General features: G+C 42.9%; 1 protein-coding gene across 2 annotated transcripts in view; it reads left to right on the top strand.

The window, feature by feature from the left end:
• The window catches only part of STX18 (syntaxin 18), a 200,740-nt gene extending 189,857 nt beyond the window's left edge, over positions 1-10,883 (top strand). For both annotated transcript variants that reach the window (XM_033949373.1, XM_033949363.1), the window contains one exon: positions 9,456-10,883. In XM_033949373.1, the coding sequence (XP_033805264.1) occupies positions 9,456-9,551 (96 nt within the window). In that variant the 3' untranslated portion in view covers positions 9,552-10,883. The remainder of the gene's footprint in view (positions 1-9,455) is intronic.
• Positions 10,884-18,020: the final 7,137 nt, after the last annotated feature.

Below are 18,020 nucleotides of genomic sequence, written 5' to 3'. Positions count from 1 at the left end.
ACCTGAAAGAAATCCATAATTTTGTAGTATTACAATATTACAACACTAGTGTTTAAGTCCGTTACATTAACGGATGCTAGAATAGATGTGTAGACTTTTAGCACAATGCGATGCTGAGGCCTTTCTTTCTTTCTCTCTGTCTTTCTTTCTTTCTCCCTGTCCCCTTTCTTTCTTTTGGTCTCTCTTCCTGGCCCCCTGTCTGTCTGTCTCTGTTTTTCTTTCTCTCTCCCTGCCCCCCTGTCTGTCTGTCTCTCTTCCAGCCGTTTGTCTGTCTTTCTTTCTGTTTCTCTCCCAGCCGTGTGCCTGTCTTTCTTTCTGTCTCTCTCCCAGCCGTGTGCCTGTCTTTCTTTCTGTCTCTCTCCCAGCCGTGTGCCTGTCTTTCTTTCTGTCTCTCTCCCAGCCGTCTGTCTGTCTTTCTTTCTGTCTCTCTCCCAGCCGTCTGTCTGTCTTGTCTTTTTTTTTTTTTTGTCTCCCCTGCTCTGCAAGGATTTCATTTCCTTTCCAGTTGGTTGGGAGGGAGGATTTGGCTTTTGTTGCATTTTCCAGCTGGGGCAATAGCGGAGGTTATATAGGATGCATCCCCGAGATGCAGGCAAGATGTCCGATCGCAGCTTTCCTCCCTTTTCCCTTTGGCTCCTTGGCTTCCCGGGCAAGCAAACCCAGTCACAATGCCCTTTTTTACCCCCTCTGTCTCTCTGCTCCTTCAAACCGTGATTCTCTCCCCCCTCACACTCTTACTCAAACTGTGACAGTTTCTGTCAACTTAACCTTTACTGGGCCGGTCTCGTTCGTCTCTGCTCCTGGACCTTTCCAACCCCCTCTGTCACTCCCAAACGGAGGTGGTTTGTTCCCTCAGAACATGACCGGTTTTCCTTCCAGACGGTCACGCCCACCTTCCGACCATGGCCGTCTCTCCCTTCCTTCACCCTTGCCTTTCGCTCTCAGAAGGCATGGCAGTGTACTGCGCATGCAGAGGCACGGAGTTTCAAGTGCGCATGCATGCTTATTGATAAAATCATTTTCCCTAACTTTGTTGTCTGATGACTTTATTTTTCTGTGCTCTTAACTATGTTTCCAGGGCCTCCTACATGCTTCTCCTCTAGTCCTCCTTCCTCCCCCATCTTCTCCCTTCCTTTTACCTCCCCCCGTCCAGTAGTACCCTTTCCCTGCTCCCTCCTGTCCAGTAGCCCTTCTCCCTTCCTTTTACCTCCCCCTGTCCAGCATCTGCTAGCTTTAGTTTAGCTTTAGCTGCGGTTTCATCAGGCAGCCTCGGGGCTTTTGCTAGGCAGGCCCGCCTTGCATCATCGAAGTGGGCTAGCCTTGCAAAGGCCCTGCAGCTGCTTGATGAAACCGCGGCTGCTGCCGCTGCTAGTCCAGGGGCGAGAAGAAGAGGAGTCCTGGCAGCTTAGGCAAAAAGCAGGAAGTCAGCCGGCATCGGCGATTGGAGCAGAAGGCAAGAAATCAGCTGATGCAGGCAAGGGTGATCGGCGACAGAGGCAAATTATTCTACTGCGCATGCATGGCACACCAGCACAAAGTTTGAAGTGCGCATGCACGCTAAGGATTTTATTATGATAGATGGCATGGTTTGGAAATGGGACCAATATTTAAAAAAAAAAAAAATGTGAACACACAAACAAGGTTCCTCCAATCTTAGGAGCCTATATTTTCAGCTGAAAATTCACCCTAATTAGTGCAGTGGTCTGAGAACCAGGTTTGATTCCCACTGCAGCTCCTTGTGACTTGGTACAAAGTAAGCACCTGTATATAATACATAAACTGCTTTTATTGTAACCACAGAAAAGTGGGCTATCCAATCCCATCCCCTTTCCCTAAATTTAGGCCTGCCATTTATTGGCCTAGATTTAGAAGATTAACTTAGGTGCCTGAACTAGTCACTTTTTTCCCTACCTTCTTTAAATCCATCCCTTTTGCCACTATCTTTTAAAGTTAAAAGGGGATCATGGATTTAGAAATTCAGCACTAATACATTTTCAGAGTGGCTAATTTAAGAGCTTAACTCTGAGGCCAATGCAGAAAACCTCATGGTACAGTCATGGTATTGTGAAATTACCGCTGTAAAACTTCTGTAGAATGCTATAAGCAGTAAACATACAGATTACTGCTGTGTTAAAATCACAGAAATCCATAGCTCACTGCAAAATTGTAACTGTCTTGTCAGTGCCTCAGTAGTGATTTGGCTCAGGCACTGACAGGAAAGATGACATTTAAAAAGAAAACTGTTAAAGTGGCTGGCATCTGCCACCCCCCCCCTCCAAACCAAACCCCCAATCCATGGTATCTAGAGCCCCCACCCAACATGACTTAAGAACATAAGAAATGCCTGCACTGGATCAGACCTGGGGTCCATCCAGTCCGGTGATCCGCACCCGCGGAGGTTCAGCCAGGTGTACCCTGGCGAATACATTAGTCACTCGTATCCCTCAATGTGTCCTGCAAGAAGATTTGCGTCCAATTTTCCCTTAAATCCTAGAATGGTGGTTTCCTCCACCATCTCTTTCGGGAGAGAGTTCCAGGCATTCACCCCTCGCTGTGTGAAGCAGAACTTTCTGACATTTGTCCTGGCCGTGTCCCCTCTCAGCTTCAGGCCATGACCTCTGCTCTGAGTCTGGGTCACATTTGCCAATGTGAATAACGCTGTTTCTTGCTCACCATCCTTTCCCCCTGCTGGTGAGTGAGCTTGCTCCATTTTGTCGATTCCTTTTAGCAATTTAAAAGTCTCTATCAGATCCCCTCTCAGTCTTCTCTTTTCAAGGGTGAATAATCCCAGTTTTCTGAGGCGATCTTTGTAGATCAAGTTCTCCATAACCTTTACTAGCTTCATCGCTCGCCTCTGCACCCTCTTCAGCAGTGTTATATCCTTCTTCAGGTATGGAGACCAGTGTTGGACACAGTATTCCAAGTGTGGTCTGACCATTGCTCTATAAAGCGGCATTATGACTTCCCTTGATCTACTCATGATTCCCTTCTTTATCATTTCTGGTCATCACTCTCATTGTAAAACTTCAACAACTTATCTTTCTCTATGGAATCTGCATCTCTCTTTGACATTTTCCAGCCCTCTGACCTTTCTGCTTCTTACTGCCACCCTGGAATCTACACTTCTCCATTTTACAGCCCTCCAACCTGAATTGCACAGAGGTCAGGAGAAACGCATGCCCCTGCATTGGTTTCAGAGTGTGTCACATTGGAGGGAAATAGACTACTTCTGGTTCGCATCAAATTTCACTTTTTAGATCTTTTCGGTTTTCAGAATTTCGGAAAAAGGATCTTGTACCTATAACAGGTGAATTTCATTATTGGGCATAGGAACTCGATAAGTGTCGGGAGCAGCGCGGCTCACCCCGCTACAAACTGCTAGCGCAGTTTAATAGAAGAGGCCCTTAGAAGTGTGGGCTACTGTTAATATGTGTTATTTTACCATAGGTCTCATTTTATGCACTTATACTTTGGGGGGGAATTCATCAAAAAGCGTTAGGGCCTTCTCTTCCTTCACTGACATTTAAAACAAAAAAAACCCACTCACAAAATACCACCCCTCCCTGGTATCTCATGGCATTCCTCCCAACTCAAAAAAAAACAAAACCCAACCAATTCCTAGTCTCTATTGGCACTTCCCTGCCTGACTACAAACCCTCCCTCCAACAAACCACGGCTTGGTGTCTAGGGGCACCCCCTCCCTCCTCTCAACTGAAAAGTAAATCCCTGATGTCTAAAGTCAACACTCCACCCACTTGATCCTTCCACTAGGTATCCCCCTTCCCCTTGTCGTACCTTAAGAGGCAGGAGTGATATCCTCTTTCCTGCTTCTGGTATCACCTTCTTGAAAAACGGCAGTGCCCTGTCCCACATGGTGCATCCCAGGACCACTACCTTGACACCCACTACTATGAACCATCCCTTCTACCCTGCCTTAAACTTGGTGAAAATTTTCTCATGTTAGGTGCATGTCCAATCCTTTTTTTGTTTTTGTTTGCACTCATTTTAATGCAGGGCATGGTTACGGTTTCTGTACGAGTTAACACCCACATTGAAACCCTTTTTGCACTGTTAATCCATGATAAAGCAATGTTAAACCTGTGTATAACCACATGAGAATTTTCTGTATCAGCCTTTCAATTAGGAGCCTTAAGCCCTTGTAGTAACTAACGTGTTTTACATCTTAAAGCTGCTGCTTTCAAGTAAATCACATCAGACATGTTTAAGTATTTGCTTTAGAAAAAAAAGTTCTTATCGTACATTATTACAGTTTATCACCTGAAGTGTGTTAGAAGAAAATCTTTCTTGGAAAACTTGTTTAAATAATTATTTGGGGGCAAAATGGTCATTTACTTTCCACATTACAGCTTGCCAGAGTTTTAAACAGGTTATTAGTTGTGACCAACCATATGTCCTCTTTATATATCCTGTAAGAAGACAAACATTTCTTGCTTTCCACTGGGACTAATAAATGTCTTAGGGAGTTATGGCAATAATCAAAAAGTGATCTTTCAGGTTTCAACGATAGATAACACATTAAAGACTTAATTTCACTAATTGCACTGTTGGAGCTAAAAGACTCAGGTTTGGCCAATGCACTGGCCCTTGAATTTCAAGTACTTAAGAACATAAGCAGTGCCTCTGCTGGGTCAGACCAGAAGTCCATCACGCCCAGCAGTCCGCTCACGCAGCAGCCCATCAGGTCCAGGACCTGCATAGTAATCCTCTATCTATACCCTTCAGTCCCCTTTTCCTTCAGGAAATCATCCAATCCTATCTATTCCCTTCAATCCCCTTTTCCTTCAGGAAATCATCCAATCCCTTCTTGAAACCCAGTAGTGTACTCTGTCGTATCACACCCTCTGGAAGCGCATTCCAGGTGTCCACCACCCTTTGGGTGAAGAAGAACTTCCTAGCATTGGTTCTGAATCTGTCCCCTCTCAATTTTTCCAAATGCCCTCTCGTTCTTGTAGTTTTCAAAAGTTTGAAAAATCTGTCCCTCTCCACTTTCTCTGTGCCCTTCATGATCTTGTAAGTCTCTATCATGTCCCCTCTAAGCCTCCGCTTCTCCAGGGAAAAGAGGCCCAGTTTCTCTAATTTTTCAGCATATGAAAGATTTTCCATACCCTTTATCAGTCGCGTCGCTCTCCTCTGAACCCTCTCGAGTATCGCCATATCCTTCTTTAGGTACAGTGACCAATATTGGATGGTGACCAATATTGGATGCAGTACTCCAGATGCGGGCGCATCATCACCCGATACAACGGCAGGATAACGTCTTTGTTTTTTCTTGATAATACCTAGCATTCTGTTCGCCTTCTTAGAGGCCGCTGCGCACTGTGCCGATGGATTCGTTGTTTTGTCCACCAGTACTCCTAAGTCCTTCTCTAGGCTACTTTCTCCCATTACCAGCCCTCCCATCGTATAGCTGTATATCGGGTTTCTGTTTCCTACATGCAAGACTCTACATTTCTCTATATTAAACTTCATCTGCCATTTATTTGCCCACTCTCCCAGTTTGTTCAGGTCCCTTTGTAACTCTTCACAGTCCTCTTTATTCCTAACCCCACTAAAAAGTTTTGTGTCTGCAAATTTTATAACCGCACTTCAGCCCTGTTTCTATGTCATTTATGAATACATTGAACAGCAGCGGTCCGAGTACCGACTCCTGCGGAACACCACTCGTGACCTTTCTCCAGTCCGAGTAGTGGCCCTTTACTCCTACCTGCCAACCAATTTTTGATCCACGAGCAATGATGTGCAAAACAACCACCATAAAAATATATAGACGGCAAGGTATTGCAAAACTGTTCCTAATGAATCTCTATAAGGATATAAAGGGACTAGTATGTATAATATTGCTATTCAAATATAACCATATGTAATATATAAAAATGAAATAAAATAATGGCAATATGTGAAATTAATATTGATGCTCAAGAATATGAAGTGCTTCTTGTCATATTCTAACTTAAAGCAACTTCTGTAGCCATCACTGCACCAGATAATATTTACAAATCTTTATGTAGATGACTAAAAAAAAAAAAACTCCAAAAAACAAACCCAACCACCATAATTGTGGGAAAACCACAACATATCATTGTAAGTAAGCACCTTAAGTTGTGGTTTTATAGTATCCTTGTGGAGACTCATAATATGACTCCTCAGATGAACCTGGAAGTCCTGAAATATTCCTGATTATGCAAGTTCCTACATCACACCCTTGCTTAAGGATTCTCATGCTTAGGTACAGGCTTAAGTGTGACTTTTATGCTTAATTCTTTAGAGAGGGAGGAATTACTGTTGTCATAGTATTTAGTCTACAGGCTTCCAAAACTGAAGTTGTTGACATGGAAGGTATTTCATGAAAGAATCGGGAGGGCTCAAAACTTTAAAACAGAGCCTAATGTTCTGGAATCTTTCATAACTACTCTTGATACCCCTGTTCCCCTCAAAACAGATTGTGTTACAGTTCCCCATTCTGATTGAACAGAAAGAACCTACTCTTAAGGCACTCTTGGCTAGTTCTTATACACTGGAAAAGTTTTCTATTAAACTTATGTACACAACACAACAGCAAACAAGAAGTAACTGTACTATAAACATAATCTCTACAGTATTCAGAATTATATTTAATGTAACAAATCGAGCAAGGATAGTAAGAGGAGAAATCCTGCTGGTTCTGAGATCAGAGACACTAAGGAGCTTATCTGCTTTCTGGGAATTTTTTGAGGATTCAGAAGGTAAACCTAGGCAGTTGTGAACAGAAGGGCTCAGCTTTTCAGTGAGTCATGCATGAGAATTCACAAAGCATGTTTCCATGACTTAGTCTGTAGAACTGAAGACTGATCATACAAAAGAGCCTTTGCTCAGCACAGAGATTAAGGGTAAAATATATTTCTAGTATGCTTGGCTATAAAAGGGGTTGTTAAGAAAGGCTGAGCCTATTGGAATAAGAAAGGATGCTGTGCCCAGAGCCATGACGAGATAGACTCTAAGGACTCTGTAAAGATAAGGTGGAATTATAGATGTTTTCTTCAAATCCCTAAGATGGACCCTAGCATCTGGTAACTATGATTTGGATTATTCTTCCCAATGTGCAACACTTTGCATTTGTCCATGTTAAATTTTGTCTGCCATTTGGATGCCCAGTCTTCCAATTTCCTAAATTCTTCCTTCAATTTCTCTCATGCCACATGTGTTTTAAATAGTTTTGTGTTACTTGTTCCAATTTCCAGATCATTTATAAATACCATATGTTAAGTAAATAGCACTAGTCCTAGTATAGATATCCCTGTGGCAATCTACTATTCACCCTCTTCCACTGAGAAAAATTGCTATTTAACCCTACCCTCTGTTCAATAACCAGTTCCTAATCCACAACAGAACATTGCCTGCTATCCATTTAACATGTTTTCCAGGGCCTTGATAAAGAAGTATCAGAATTTGGTGCCACTATAACTAGTCTACTTTCCATCCTTGTTAGTTATGTTAAGTAGCATTTATATTCTGCCAACTCCCTTTAAATAAAGGTCCAAAGCAGATCAGTCTACTATATTAGATACAATTTCAATATCGCTAATTATAAACATGAAACATATATAACAAATGTTTCCTAAACAAAGTTTTCAAATTACAACAACAACAAAAAAAAAAGAGTATGATCTTTGCTTTAAATCCAAAAAAGACCAAACCTAAACCAACTGATTACACATTAAACTAATGTATCAACGCTCCAGGCAGAGAGAGGCTGATGGCTGATTTTTCTTCCAAAATCCACTTGAAATCTGTTTGAAGGCACAAATTTGATTGTCAATTTGAAAAGCTGGTTAAGGAAGTAGCTAAAGGAAGGAAGCCACCCCACCGTCCTGCCACAAGAGAAAGACCCAGCAGTCTCTCTATAATTCCCTTAATAGAGATTTTCAGGAAAGATCACATTTTTGTTTCTCAGGGAGCAGAAGACTGGAAACTGCTGACTTCTCTCACAAAGTAGTCCAAAAACAATCATTTCTCCTAGTAGAGGAGAACAGGAGCCAAATTCTGGCCATACTGGGACAGATCAAAGGCCTATCAAGCCCAGTATCCTATTTCCAGCAGTGGCTAACCCAGGTCCCAAGTAGTAAAACTGATTTTATGCTGCTTAACCTAGGAATAAGCAGTGGCTTTCCCCAAGCCATCTCAATAATGGCCTACGGACTTCTCTTTTAGGATATTATACAAACTTTTTTTTAAACCCTGCTAAGCTAACTGATTTCACCACATTCTCCAGCAACCAATTCCAGAGTTTAATCACACGTTGAGTAGGAGGAATATGCTGCCTAGGCTGGGGAAAAAATTTTGTCAACAGAATTACTTCTGAAAATTTGTTTAAATATTGAAAGGCATGGTGGAATATACTAGTTCAGCTTGTGAGAATATAGGCCATAGTACCTATCCTTTGTCAATCATCATTTCATTCATCCACTTTCTACTCGCACAGAAATTTGAGAGCTTACAGACCCATTCCAGATTTGGGGGGGGGGGGGGGGAAAGCTGATCTGGTATATGCAGTTTCTTCTTTCTCCAAATTAAGCATGAAGAACAGGGCAAGTTCTGTAGACTAGCAGTATGTTAGTCAGCATAACCTCATTGCCTTATCTCTTCAGAGGTACTCAAATTTCTTCTGAAGCAGCAGCAAGTGGGCTATACATAAAAATAAATTAATTTTGGTTTGGTTTTTGGCTTAGTTCTCTTGTACCTCTGAATGATTACATCAAGCAGCATATATTGCTGCAAGTACTAGACAATTGTTTTCTACCTTTTTTCATTTTCTGGCCCAGGAGGTGAAACATGCCTTTTCCTCAAAGGGGCTGCGCCCAAGAATTTAATCTGGGTTCTCGGGGGGGGGGGGGGAATAGAGCAGTGCCGCTGGCCTCGGGGGGGGGGGGGGGGGGGGAATGGGAACGTATCAAAGCGATTTTCCATTATTTCCTATGGGGAAACTCGCTTTGATATACGAGTATTTTGGTTTACGAGCATGCTTCAGGAACTAATTATGCTCGTAAACCAAGGTACCACTGTATCTGTATTTAATATGTAAACTGTTTTGATTGTAACCACAGAAAGGTGATGTATCAGATCCCATCCCCTTTCCCTTTCAATATATCAACAATGCCCCATTTTTTTCTGTTTGGACAACAGATTCTAAAACAGCTTCTCAACTCAGTCTTCGGGACTTACCCAGCCAGTCTAGTTTTCAGGATATCCACAATGCATATGAATAAGACAGATTTACAAGTAGTGTTTCACTGTATACATATCTATCTAATGCATATTCATTGTGGATATCCTGAAAACTATGGGTGAATCTTGAGAGGACTATATAGAGAACCAGTGTGCTAAAAAAAACATTTTAAACTTGATTTTACAAGCTATTATTGTATTACAGATATGACTTTGTTTCTGTTTTTCTACAGGCAATAAAAAATAATGCAGGATTTCGAGTATGGATCCTTTTCTTCCTTGTGATGTGTTCATTTTCCTTGCTTTTTTTGGACTGGTATGATAGCTAAATTAACAAAGAAAAATTATGTTCTATGCACTAACTTATCTAGCTTTCATTCTTCTAAAAGCTAATTAAGTTTCACCCAGTTTTAACTTTTGTTGCAAAATTATCTTCTGTCATACGTAGGCCACTGAATACATGTGTCTGTAAAGAATTCAGCTTAAATCTGAGCCACCAAGTATGAAACCGTGCCATGTGGACAAGGAGAGGTGGAACAAAAATATAATATTGGAGAATAGCTTTTAAGTAATAAATTTACATTGTAACTAGTTTCAATCTAGGTATTAAAAAGAATAAGATAAAGTAAGCACAGTATATTTACTCTTTTGGTAATAGGAAAATATCCCAAGGAGATGTAGTAAAACATGGCTAGAAATCCAAGAGGTGATTCATTAGTTTTAATAAGCATTTAAAATATCTCAATTAGCTTTAAAAGTATTTAGAGCTTGCTTTATTAAGACTTTTCTTCTATTCTGAATCTAAATGAAAAGACCACAATGAAACAGCTTCTTACCATTTTAATTAAAACTGACCTAAATCTTGGTAAGACAAATCCAGAATTTGGCTAGAAAATTGCATAAGAATTTTTATTTCAAAAAAGTAATAAAGGAATGGAAATTGCAGCCTATCATTAAGACAAGAAGTTTGGTAGAAATTCTGCAAGTTGCCTGGAGTATTGGGATATTGACAATATTGCAATATTGTCAGTTTTTTAATAGCTCATTCTAATTGCAACCCAGAAGAAAAATCTCAAATGTGCTAGACTACAACCCGGACCCTTGATCATACAGTAGTACTATTTGTTGCTAGAGAATCTCCACATTGCAAGTTGTATTTCATTTGAATCAATCTATAAGATACAGTTAAGTACTATATGCCATACGCAGTAATCAATATACAGTGGAACCTTGGTTTGCGAGCATAATTCATTCCAGAAGCATGCTTGTAAATCAAAGTGCTCGTATATCAAAGCAACTTTCCCCATAGGAGTTAATGAAAACGTGGGTGATTCATTCCTAGTGTGACCATATGGCTCCAGAAAAAAGGGGATGGATTGAGACATCCGGGTTTTACTTCCATTAGAAGCAACCAAGATGTCTCAATCTGTTCTCCTTACTTCCATTGCTTTCAATGGAAGTAAAACCCGGATGTCTCAATCCGTCCCCTTTTTTCTGGTGCCTTATGGTCACACTATTCATTCCACATCCCAAAAAGACACCCCCCCCTCCCCCAAGGCCACTGGCATTCTTCCACCCCACTCCCGGGAACTAGCATCGCCCTGCCCGTCCAAACCCTTACCGCGATCGGGCACCGGCACACAGCACCAACCCACAGGACTTGCCGGTGCCGAAAGAACCTGCCGGTGATCTCTGCTGGGCCTTGAACATCTGTGCATGCTCAAGGCCTTCTGGCTCCCGCGCTCTCCGAGATTCTAATGAGAAGTTTCTCATTAGAATCTTGGAGAGAGCAGGAGCCAGAAGACCTTGAGCATGCGCAGATGCTCAAGACCCAGCAGAGATCACCGGCAGGCTCTTTTAGCACCAGCCCGTCCTGTGCGTTGGTGCTGCGTGCCGGTGCCTGATTGTGGCAAGGGTTTGGGCAGGCGAGGTGATGTCGGTTCTCGGGGGTGGAGGTTCGCATATCGAGTCAACACTCGGTTTGCAAGAGTGTTTTGCTCGTCTTGCAAACCACTCACAAACCGCGGTTTGACTGTACTAACAAAAAATGTATGCAACAATATGTTAGAGACATGCCCACACTCTGCGGCCTTCCCATATTTAAACTGATTTTTTCATACTCAGTTCATTTGGGGGAGTTCCTTAATATATTTTGTAATGATCACTGACATGCTTTATTATTAAGCAAACTATATTTTAATGTAGGTCTGACAGAAGATCATGTAGGGTGTAGGCTGATTTATGTACTGGAAAAATAAGTCAACTATTCCAGCTACCACCTTGGTCTTTTTCTTACATGCTTATACCAAGCTCAATGAGTTTTATTAGGTTTGACAAGTATCCATAATGTAATCCATACTCTTGTGTATTTATTTTCTGCACAATATCTTTATTGGTTTAATTTAACATAAATTGTGCCAATTTTGTTTCAACACCTGAATGCACTTTGTGGAAATTAATTCAAATCTATTATACTTAGATTTTGAATATTGAAATATTGAAACATCAATAGAATGTATACAGCATGCTATATTTTATTTGTTTCTTTGTTTTGTTTTGTTTTTTTACTTGAAAGTGTTAGTTGCTGTTGATGTATTTTGAATAAAGTGTATTTCTATGACAAAATAAACATGGTGTGTGTTTGTAATTTTTTAATACAAAACAATTGCGCCATAACTTATTCCGATCTACTTCAACATCTATAAATAAATGATGCACTCAAGTTGTTTTTTTACCATATTTACCAGATATGAAATTTTAATGGCTCTATTTTATTTCTTAATCTTTCTTAGTAAACATTATGAGAGAAAGAAACATTAAGTCATAAAATTTGAGAGGAGTTGGAACATAAGAATAGCCTTACTGGGTCAGACCAATGGTCCATCAAGCCCAGTAGCCCGTTCTCACTGTGGTTTGATTTTAGGTGATATTAGCTTCCTGGTATAGCACCAAAGCTTAAGGAAAGATTAGGGTTCTTAACTTGGTAATCTTTTTTTCTAAGAGACAGACACATTATTCCTGAACCTTCAGGTAGTCTTGTAGAGCACCTCATTAGCATTCTTTTGCTCCACCTTCTATCTCTCTGGGCTGTCCTCCAGTTTGTACAAAACAGATGGGTCAGCCTAGAGAGGAAACAGAATAGAGAGGGGTATGGGGACTCTGCCCAAAAAACATCTCTATTCTGCTCATATTAACATGTAACAGATAAAAGAAAACAACCATTTGCAAGTATAACAAGGTGTAAACAAGTCACCAACCAAAGTGCAACCTGCACTATAAGGCCCTGATTCTCAAAAAGTGCGTCCCGATTTTAGGCAGCTGTAGGCGTCTTACAGCTGTCTAATCAGCCAATCGGGATGCACGTTTAAAAAAAAAAAATGCTCCCCAGGCAGGCCTGAAGGCACCTCCGGGAGCCTAGGGAGACCCGCAAGACGCCTAAGCTCGCCTAAGGGCCTTAGGCGAACCTAGGTGGCCCTACGCGTCTCCCTAGTAGAGGAAGAAACCTTAAAAATGTAGGCCAGCAAAATGCTGGTCTACATTGTAAGTAGACGCAGCTGCTATACTTATCGCGGCAAGGGATCTCTCTGCCGCTATAAGTATAGCGGGCCGCGGCCTGTCCGATCGGATGCCCCCCCCCCCACGACATTACCGATCTCCCTCCCACCCCGACACTACCGATGCTGGCAGGAGAGTGCCCAATCCCTCCTGCCCGAAGACGGCGCACCCCCCCCCCTCCTGCCCGAAGACTGCACACCACCCCCCGGCGCTAACAACCCCCAAACTAACCTGTTCTTCGGGCCAGACGGTTCTTTCCCGTCTAGCCGGTAAGCCCGCCTCGTCGAAATGAGGCGGGCTCGCCCCTTCCCGGCCCATCCCGCCGAAGCCTAAGGCCTGATTGGCCCAGGCTCTAGAAGCCTGGACCAATCAGGCCTTAGGCATAGCGGGTCCGCCCATCCCCACTTGGCCAATCAGACCTTAGACTTAGTGGGGATGGGCGTACCCGCTATGCCTAAGGCCTGATTGGTCCAGGCTTCTAGAGCCTGGGCCAATCAGGCCTTAGGCTTCGGTGGGATGGGCCGGGAAGGGGCGAGCCCGCCTCATTTCGACGAGGAGGGCTTACCGGCTAGACGGGAAAGAACCGTCTGGCCCGAAGAACAGGTTAGTTTGGGGGTTGTTAGCGCCGGGGGGTGGTGTGCAGTCTTCGGGCAGGAGGGGGGGGATGTGCCGTCTTCGGGCAGGAGGGGAGGGTGCCGTCTTCGGGCAGGAGGGATTGGACACTCTCCTGCCAGCATCAGTAGTGTCGGGGTGGGAGGGAGATCGGTAATGTCGGGGGGGGGCGGACGGTCGGTATTGTCGGGGGGGGGGGGGCATCCGATCGGACAGGCCGCGGCCCGCTATACTTATAGCGGCAGAGAGATCCCTTGCCGCGATAAGTGTAGCGGGCCGTGTCTAATCTAACCCGATTCTCTAACCCGCGTCTGTAACATGGACGCCGGTTACAGAATAGGGGTTTAGTTTAGGCCGATTCTGAATAGGACGCCTCTCCCGGGCGTCCTATACAGAATCAGGGCCTATCGCCTTCAATATAGGCGGCCTGCCTGGGGAGCATTTTTTTTTTTAAAAAAACGTGCATCCCGATTGGCTGATTAGACAGCTGTAGGACGCCTACAGCTGCCTAAAATCGGGACGCACTTTTAGAGAATCTGGGCCTAAGAGTGTGGGAGATTCGCCAGATACCCCTCAGTGATTCTAAAACTTTTTTGAGTCAGAGACCCCTTTAAGAATCTGATGAAAGCTAAGGACCCCTTTCCCTAGAAATATTCACATAAACACAACTTTGCATGCAATGAATATAATGTACTTTATTGAGATTTAATTGTCTTATACATATGACATACAAAGTATTAAACTTAAGTAAACAAATCTTAAAAAAAAAAAAACCCACTCCTTTTTATACAAAAAATAATGGCCGGAGCCAGTAAGGAATCCCCTCAGCACCGAGAAGCAGCGCCAAATCGCGCTGCTGCTCGTGCCGATTATTTGGACTAAGTGAATCCGCGCAGCCGATTAGCAGCGGGGCAGGAGTTCAGAAAGCTTGCTCCTGCCCGAATCACTACCAGATCGGCAGAGGTAGGAAGATAGACAGGGAGGGGGGACAGAGGGCAGAGCCTGGGAGGGAGAGTGCAGAGCCTCACAGGGCAGGACACTTGAATATTAAGCTGCCCGACTTATATTCGAGTCAACCATTTTTCCTCCTTGGGAGTCTCGACGTATATTCGAGTATATACGGTATGTGGCGCTTTCCAATATTGCCAGGCTGAAGAGATGGCCATATGGATCCATCTTGAAATGGTCAGTTTTAAGGCTGATTGGTCTTTATTGGCAGTACCCATCAGTACGAACAGATGATTAACAGTTTGTTTGTAACCTCCAGATACTGCAGTAACACTGCGCACATCCAACAATTTCAGCACTTTATCACTCTTCTTCAATCCCAAGGGTTTGAAGGCAGGCAATAGCACTTCCTGTTTGATATGAAAGCTGAAAACTACTTTTGATAAAAAGAGATGGTACTGTGTGCAATACCACACCTGGATCCGAAATTCCAAGGAAGGAATCTCTGCATGACAATGCCTGCAATTGTAACACTCGTCAAGCTGAAGTAATTGTTATCAAAAACACTGTTTTGACTAAGATCATCAGCAAAGTTTGCTTTAGAGGATCATAGGGGGAACTAGCTAGCACTCATAGGACCAGACTAAGACTCCATGCCAGAAAAGGCTGTCGCACTGGAGGACAATGCACCCTTCAAAAACCTGTCCACATCTGGATGTGTAGCTACATGCTCTTCTTAACCTTAGGCCCAAAACACGAGAGCTCTGCAATCTGAAATTTCAGGGAGCCAAACAGTAGGCCTTTTTCCAGTCCTTCCTGCAGGAAAGTGAGCACCACAGATATCAGTGCTTATCTCGGGTCCTCACGCACCAAGCTTGGAAACACTTCCAGGCTTTCACATAGCAGCTAGAGTCTCTTTCTTCCTACATCTTAGAAGGTTGGAGAACACACTTTCTGAATACCCTTTATGCACTAGGGCTGCGCACTGGAGACCAAAGCATTCCAGATCCTTCAGGGCAATTGGTCCCTGAGTGAGCAGTCTCGGATGACATGGAAGTCTGAGACCTTGATCTTTTTCCAGATCTGCATACTATGGTCGCCTCAGCCAGTTTGGTGCTACTTGAATCACCAGCCTTTAGCCAAAGGATCATAGTAGATGACACAGATTTCCTATTAGGGCTATATTCCCAAAACTTATTAGTAGAACTTGATAGCTACATACAATCAATAATAAAACGATCTTTCCTTGTGATGAGAAAGCCAAGATCCATCAGAAAATACTTTGAAACAGGCTTTCCAAATTTTAGTGCAATCCCTAATCCTATCTCAACGAGACTACTGTAACATAACACTAGTTCTTTGCTCTAAAATGTTGCTATTGCATCTACACCTAGTTCAAAATGCAGTAGAAAGACTCATACAGACTATGGAAAGTGGAACACCTACAGCCCTACTCTATGAAACTACATTGGCTGCCGATAACTGCAAGGATCAAGTTGAAATTAGGCATCATTGCCTTTAAGATCCTGAGAGGGAATACCCCCCAATTCCAGTTTATAACCTTTTTTAAGGTTATTGTTTATTCCCCCCTATTGTTTTTTTACCATAATTGTCCTCTTCTGTCAACAATTTTGTATTTCTTTACCCATTCTTTCCTTTTGTTTTTACTGTTTATATTGTTAATCAATAATTTGTTATGTTTGTTTAGTGTCTATTTGTTTTTGGCTATCCCCTTTATTTGTAATTTTAAAGATATGTTCATCGCTTAGAAATTTGAGTAAGCAATTAATCAAATATACAATAAACTTGAAACTTGATAGCTAACAGTTGGCCATCCTACTATAGAGTGCCTCCAACAGGTATTCTACCAGAAATCTTTTCCAATAAAATTCCCAGCATATAACAATATAAAGTCTACTAGGCAAATTACCTTATCCATCCAATATCAATTACCAAAATGTTGTAACTACCATTTACACTGCAGTCTTGTGACCACTACCTCAAATTCAGAAAACTTTTAAAAGCATTTCTCTAACAAGACAGGGAGCCATTGCTGAAGTAACTGAATGGGAACTGTCTAATGCAACTTCTGGGACAAAATGAAGAGCCAACGATGACGTACTTGTAATTATGACCTAACTGTATTAGTTATACTGATCTATCTATCTATACTAGCAACCCTATGGGATGTCCATGCCAATCTGTCCATTGTAACTTTCTGGGTAACTGACCTAACCTCTTGTAATATAATCTGTCCTTGAACTGAATAGGTAAAGGTGGAATAGAAAATCTGATTAACATAGCATAGGCCTCCATCAAATCCAGTGAGGTGAGAAATTCCCCAGACACCATTGAAACAATTACCAATCTCACCATCTCCATCTGGAAACATTGTATCTTGAGGGCCACATTGACCGCCTTGAAGTCTAGAATCAGCCTCCAGTCTACTGAGCCTCTCTTGGGCACTATAAAGTATATATCGAGTATCTGTCAAAGCCCAAGTCTTCCTCTGGTACGAGCTCTTATGATTTCCAGATCTAGCAGCCTTTGCACCATTGCTCGGACCCTGACAGCTTTTCCTGGCCTCTGAGCTGGAGAGTCCAGAAAGAGGTACAGAAGGGAGGAAAGAACTCTAGCTTGTACCCCTCCTGTATAACGTCCAGCACCCAGCGGTCTGTATTGATCTCTACCCATGCTTCTCAATAGGGTGATAACCTCCTTCCGATGCTTGGAGGCCTGGCTGATAGCTTGGCCTCATAATTGCTTCCTGGGAGCTACTATGGAGCAGGATCCTGATGATTGGGGGCGCCTGGCTGCTCCAAATTTTTGTCTTGAGCTTTGAAAATATCTATGGCCTGAAGGCCCTCACAAGAACTGGTGATGTCGCCTTGAGGCCTCCTAGGAGTTAGAGGCTTGTGATCCTGCAAATTGGCCGTAAGATCATTCAGAACGTTCCCAAAAAGTCATTCTCCGATCCACAGCATCCTATGGATAGAAATGGAATAAGCAGACATTTTGCTCACAACTCTGAAAAGATCATATGGAGCATCAGCTACATAATCCACTCCTGACTTATGAAACTAGTGATCCTCCCAGTCATTGCCTCCAGATCATGGCACAACTTGGAATGGTAAGCATGAATGACAAAAGACTCCACTGCAGCTGCTTTTAAACCTGGGGCCGTGGCTTCAAATAGCTTCTTAAGAACAAAATCCAGCCTGCAGTCCTGGGCATCCTTTAACACCACACCACCTTCACTGGGAAAGGATGTATGCTTAGTAACCTGTGCCACCAGGGAATCCATGTTCGGTAAAACAAAGAGGTGGTTAAGTTCAGCATCCATCGGATAAAGCTTTGCCATGGCTTTGGCCACCCAAAGAGGCCCCTCTGGGACCTCCCAATGGTCCGTTAGCATTTTTTGTAATGTCTTCATGAGAGGGAAGACGTTGTCTGTGCTTTTGTGCTGCTCATAAGTGAGCACTGTGTGGCTGAGGACTGCAGAATCGCTATCCTTAATTCCTAGCAGAATTCCGTGATTACCTCCAAAAGAGCTGAGGGCTTAAACTGTTGGGTCCTCTCTGACATCAAAGGCCTCCATCAAGCATCTTCTCCTGCTGAGGATCCAGACTGGGAAAGTAAAGGTATTGATATAAAGCCCTTGTTGTCCCAGTCCTCCTCAGCCT

The sequence above is a fragment of the Geotrypetes seraphini genome, chromosome 1 (genome assembly GCF_902459505.1).
Source record: "Geotrypetes seraphini chromosome 1, aGeoSer1.1, whole genome shotgun sequence".
Taxonomy (NCBI): domain Eukaryota; kingdom Metazoa; phylum Chordata; class Amphibia; order Gymnophiona; family Dermophiidae; genus Geotrypetes; species Geotrypetes seraphini.
The sequence above is the reverse complement of the archived record's forward strand: the minus strand, read 5'-3'. Positions and strand labels throughout refer to the sequence as shown.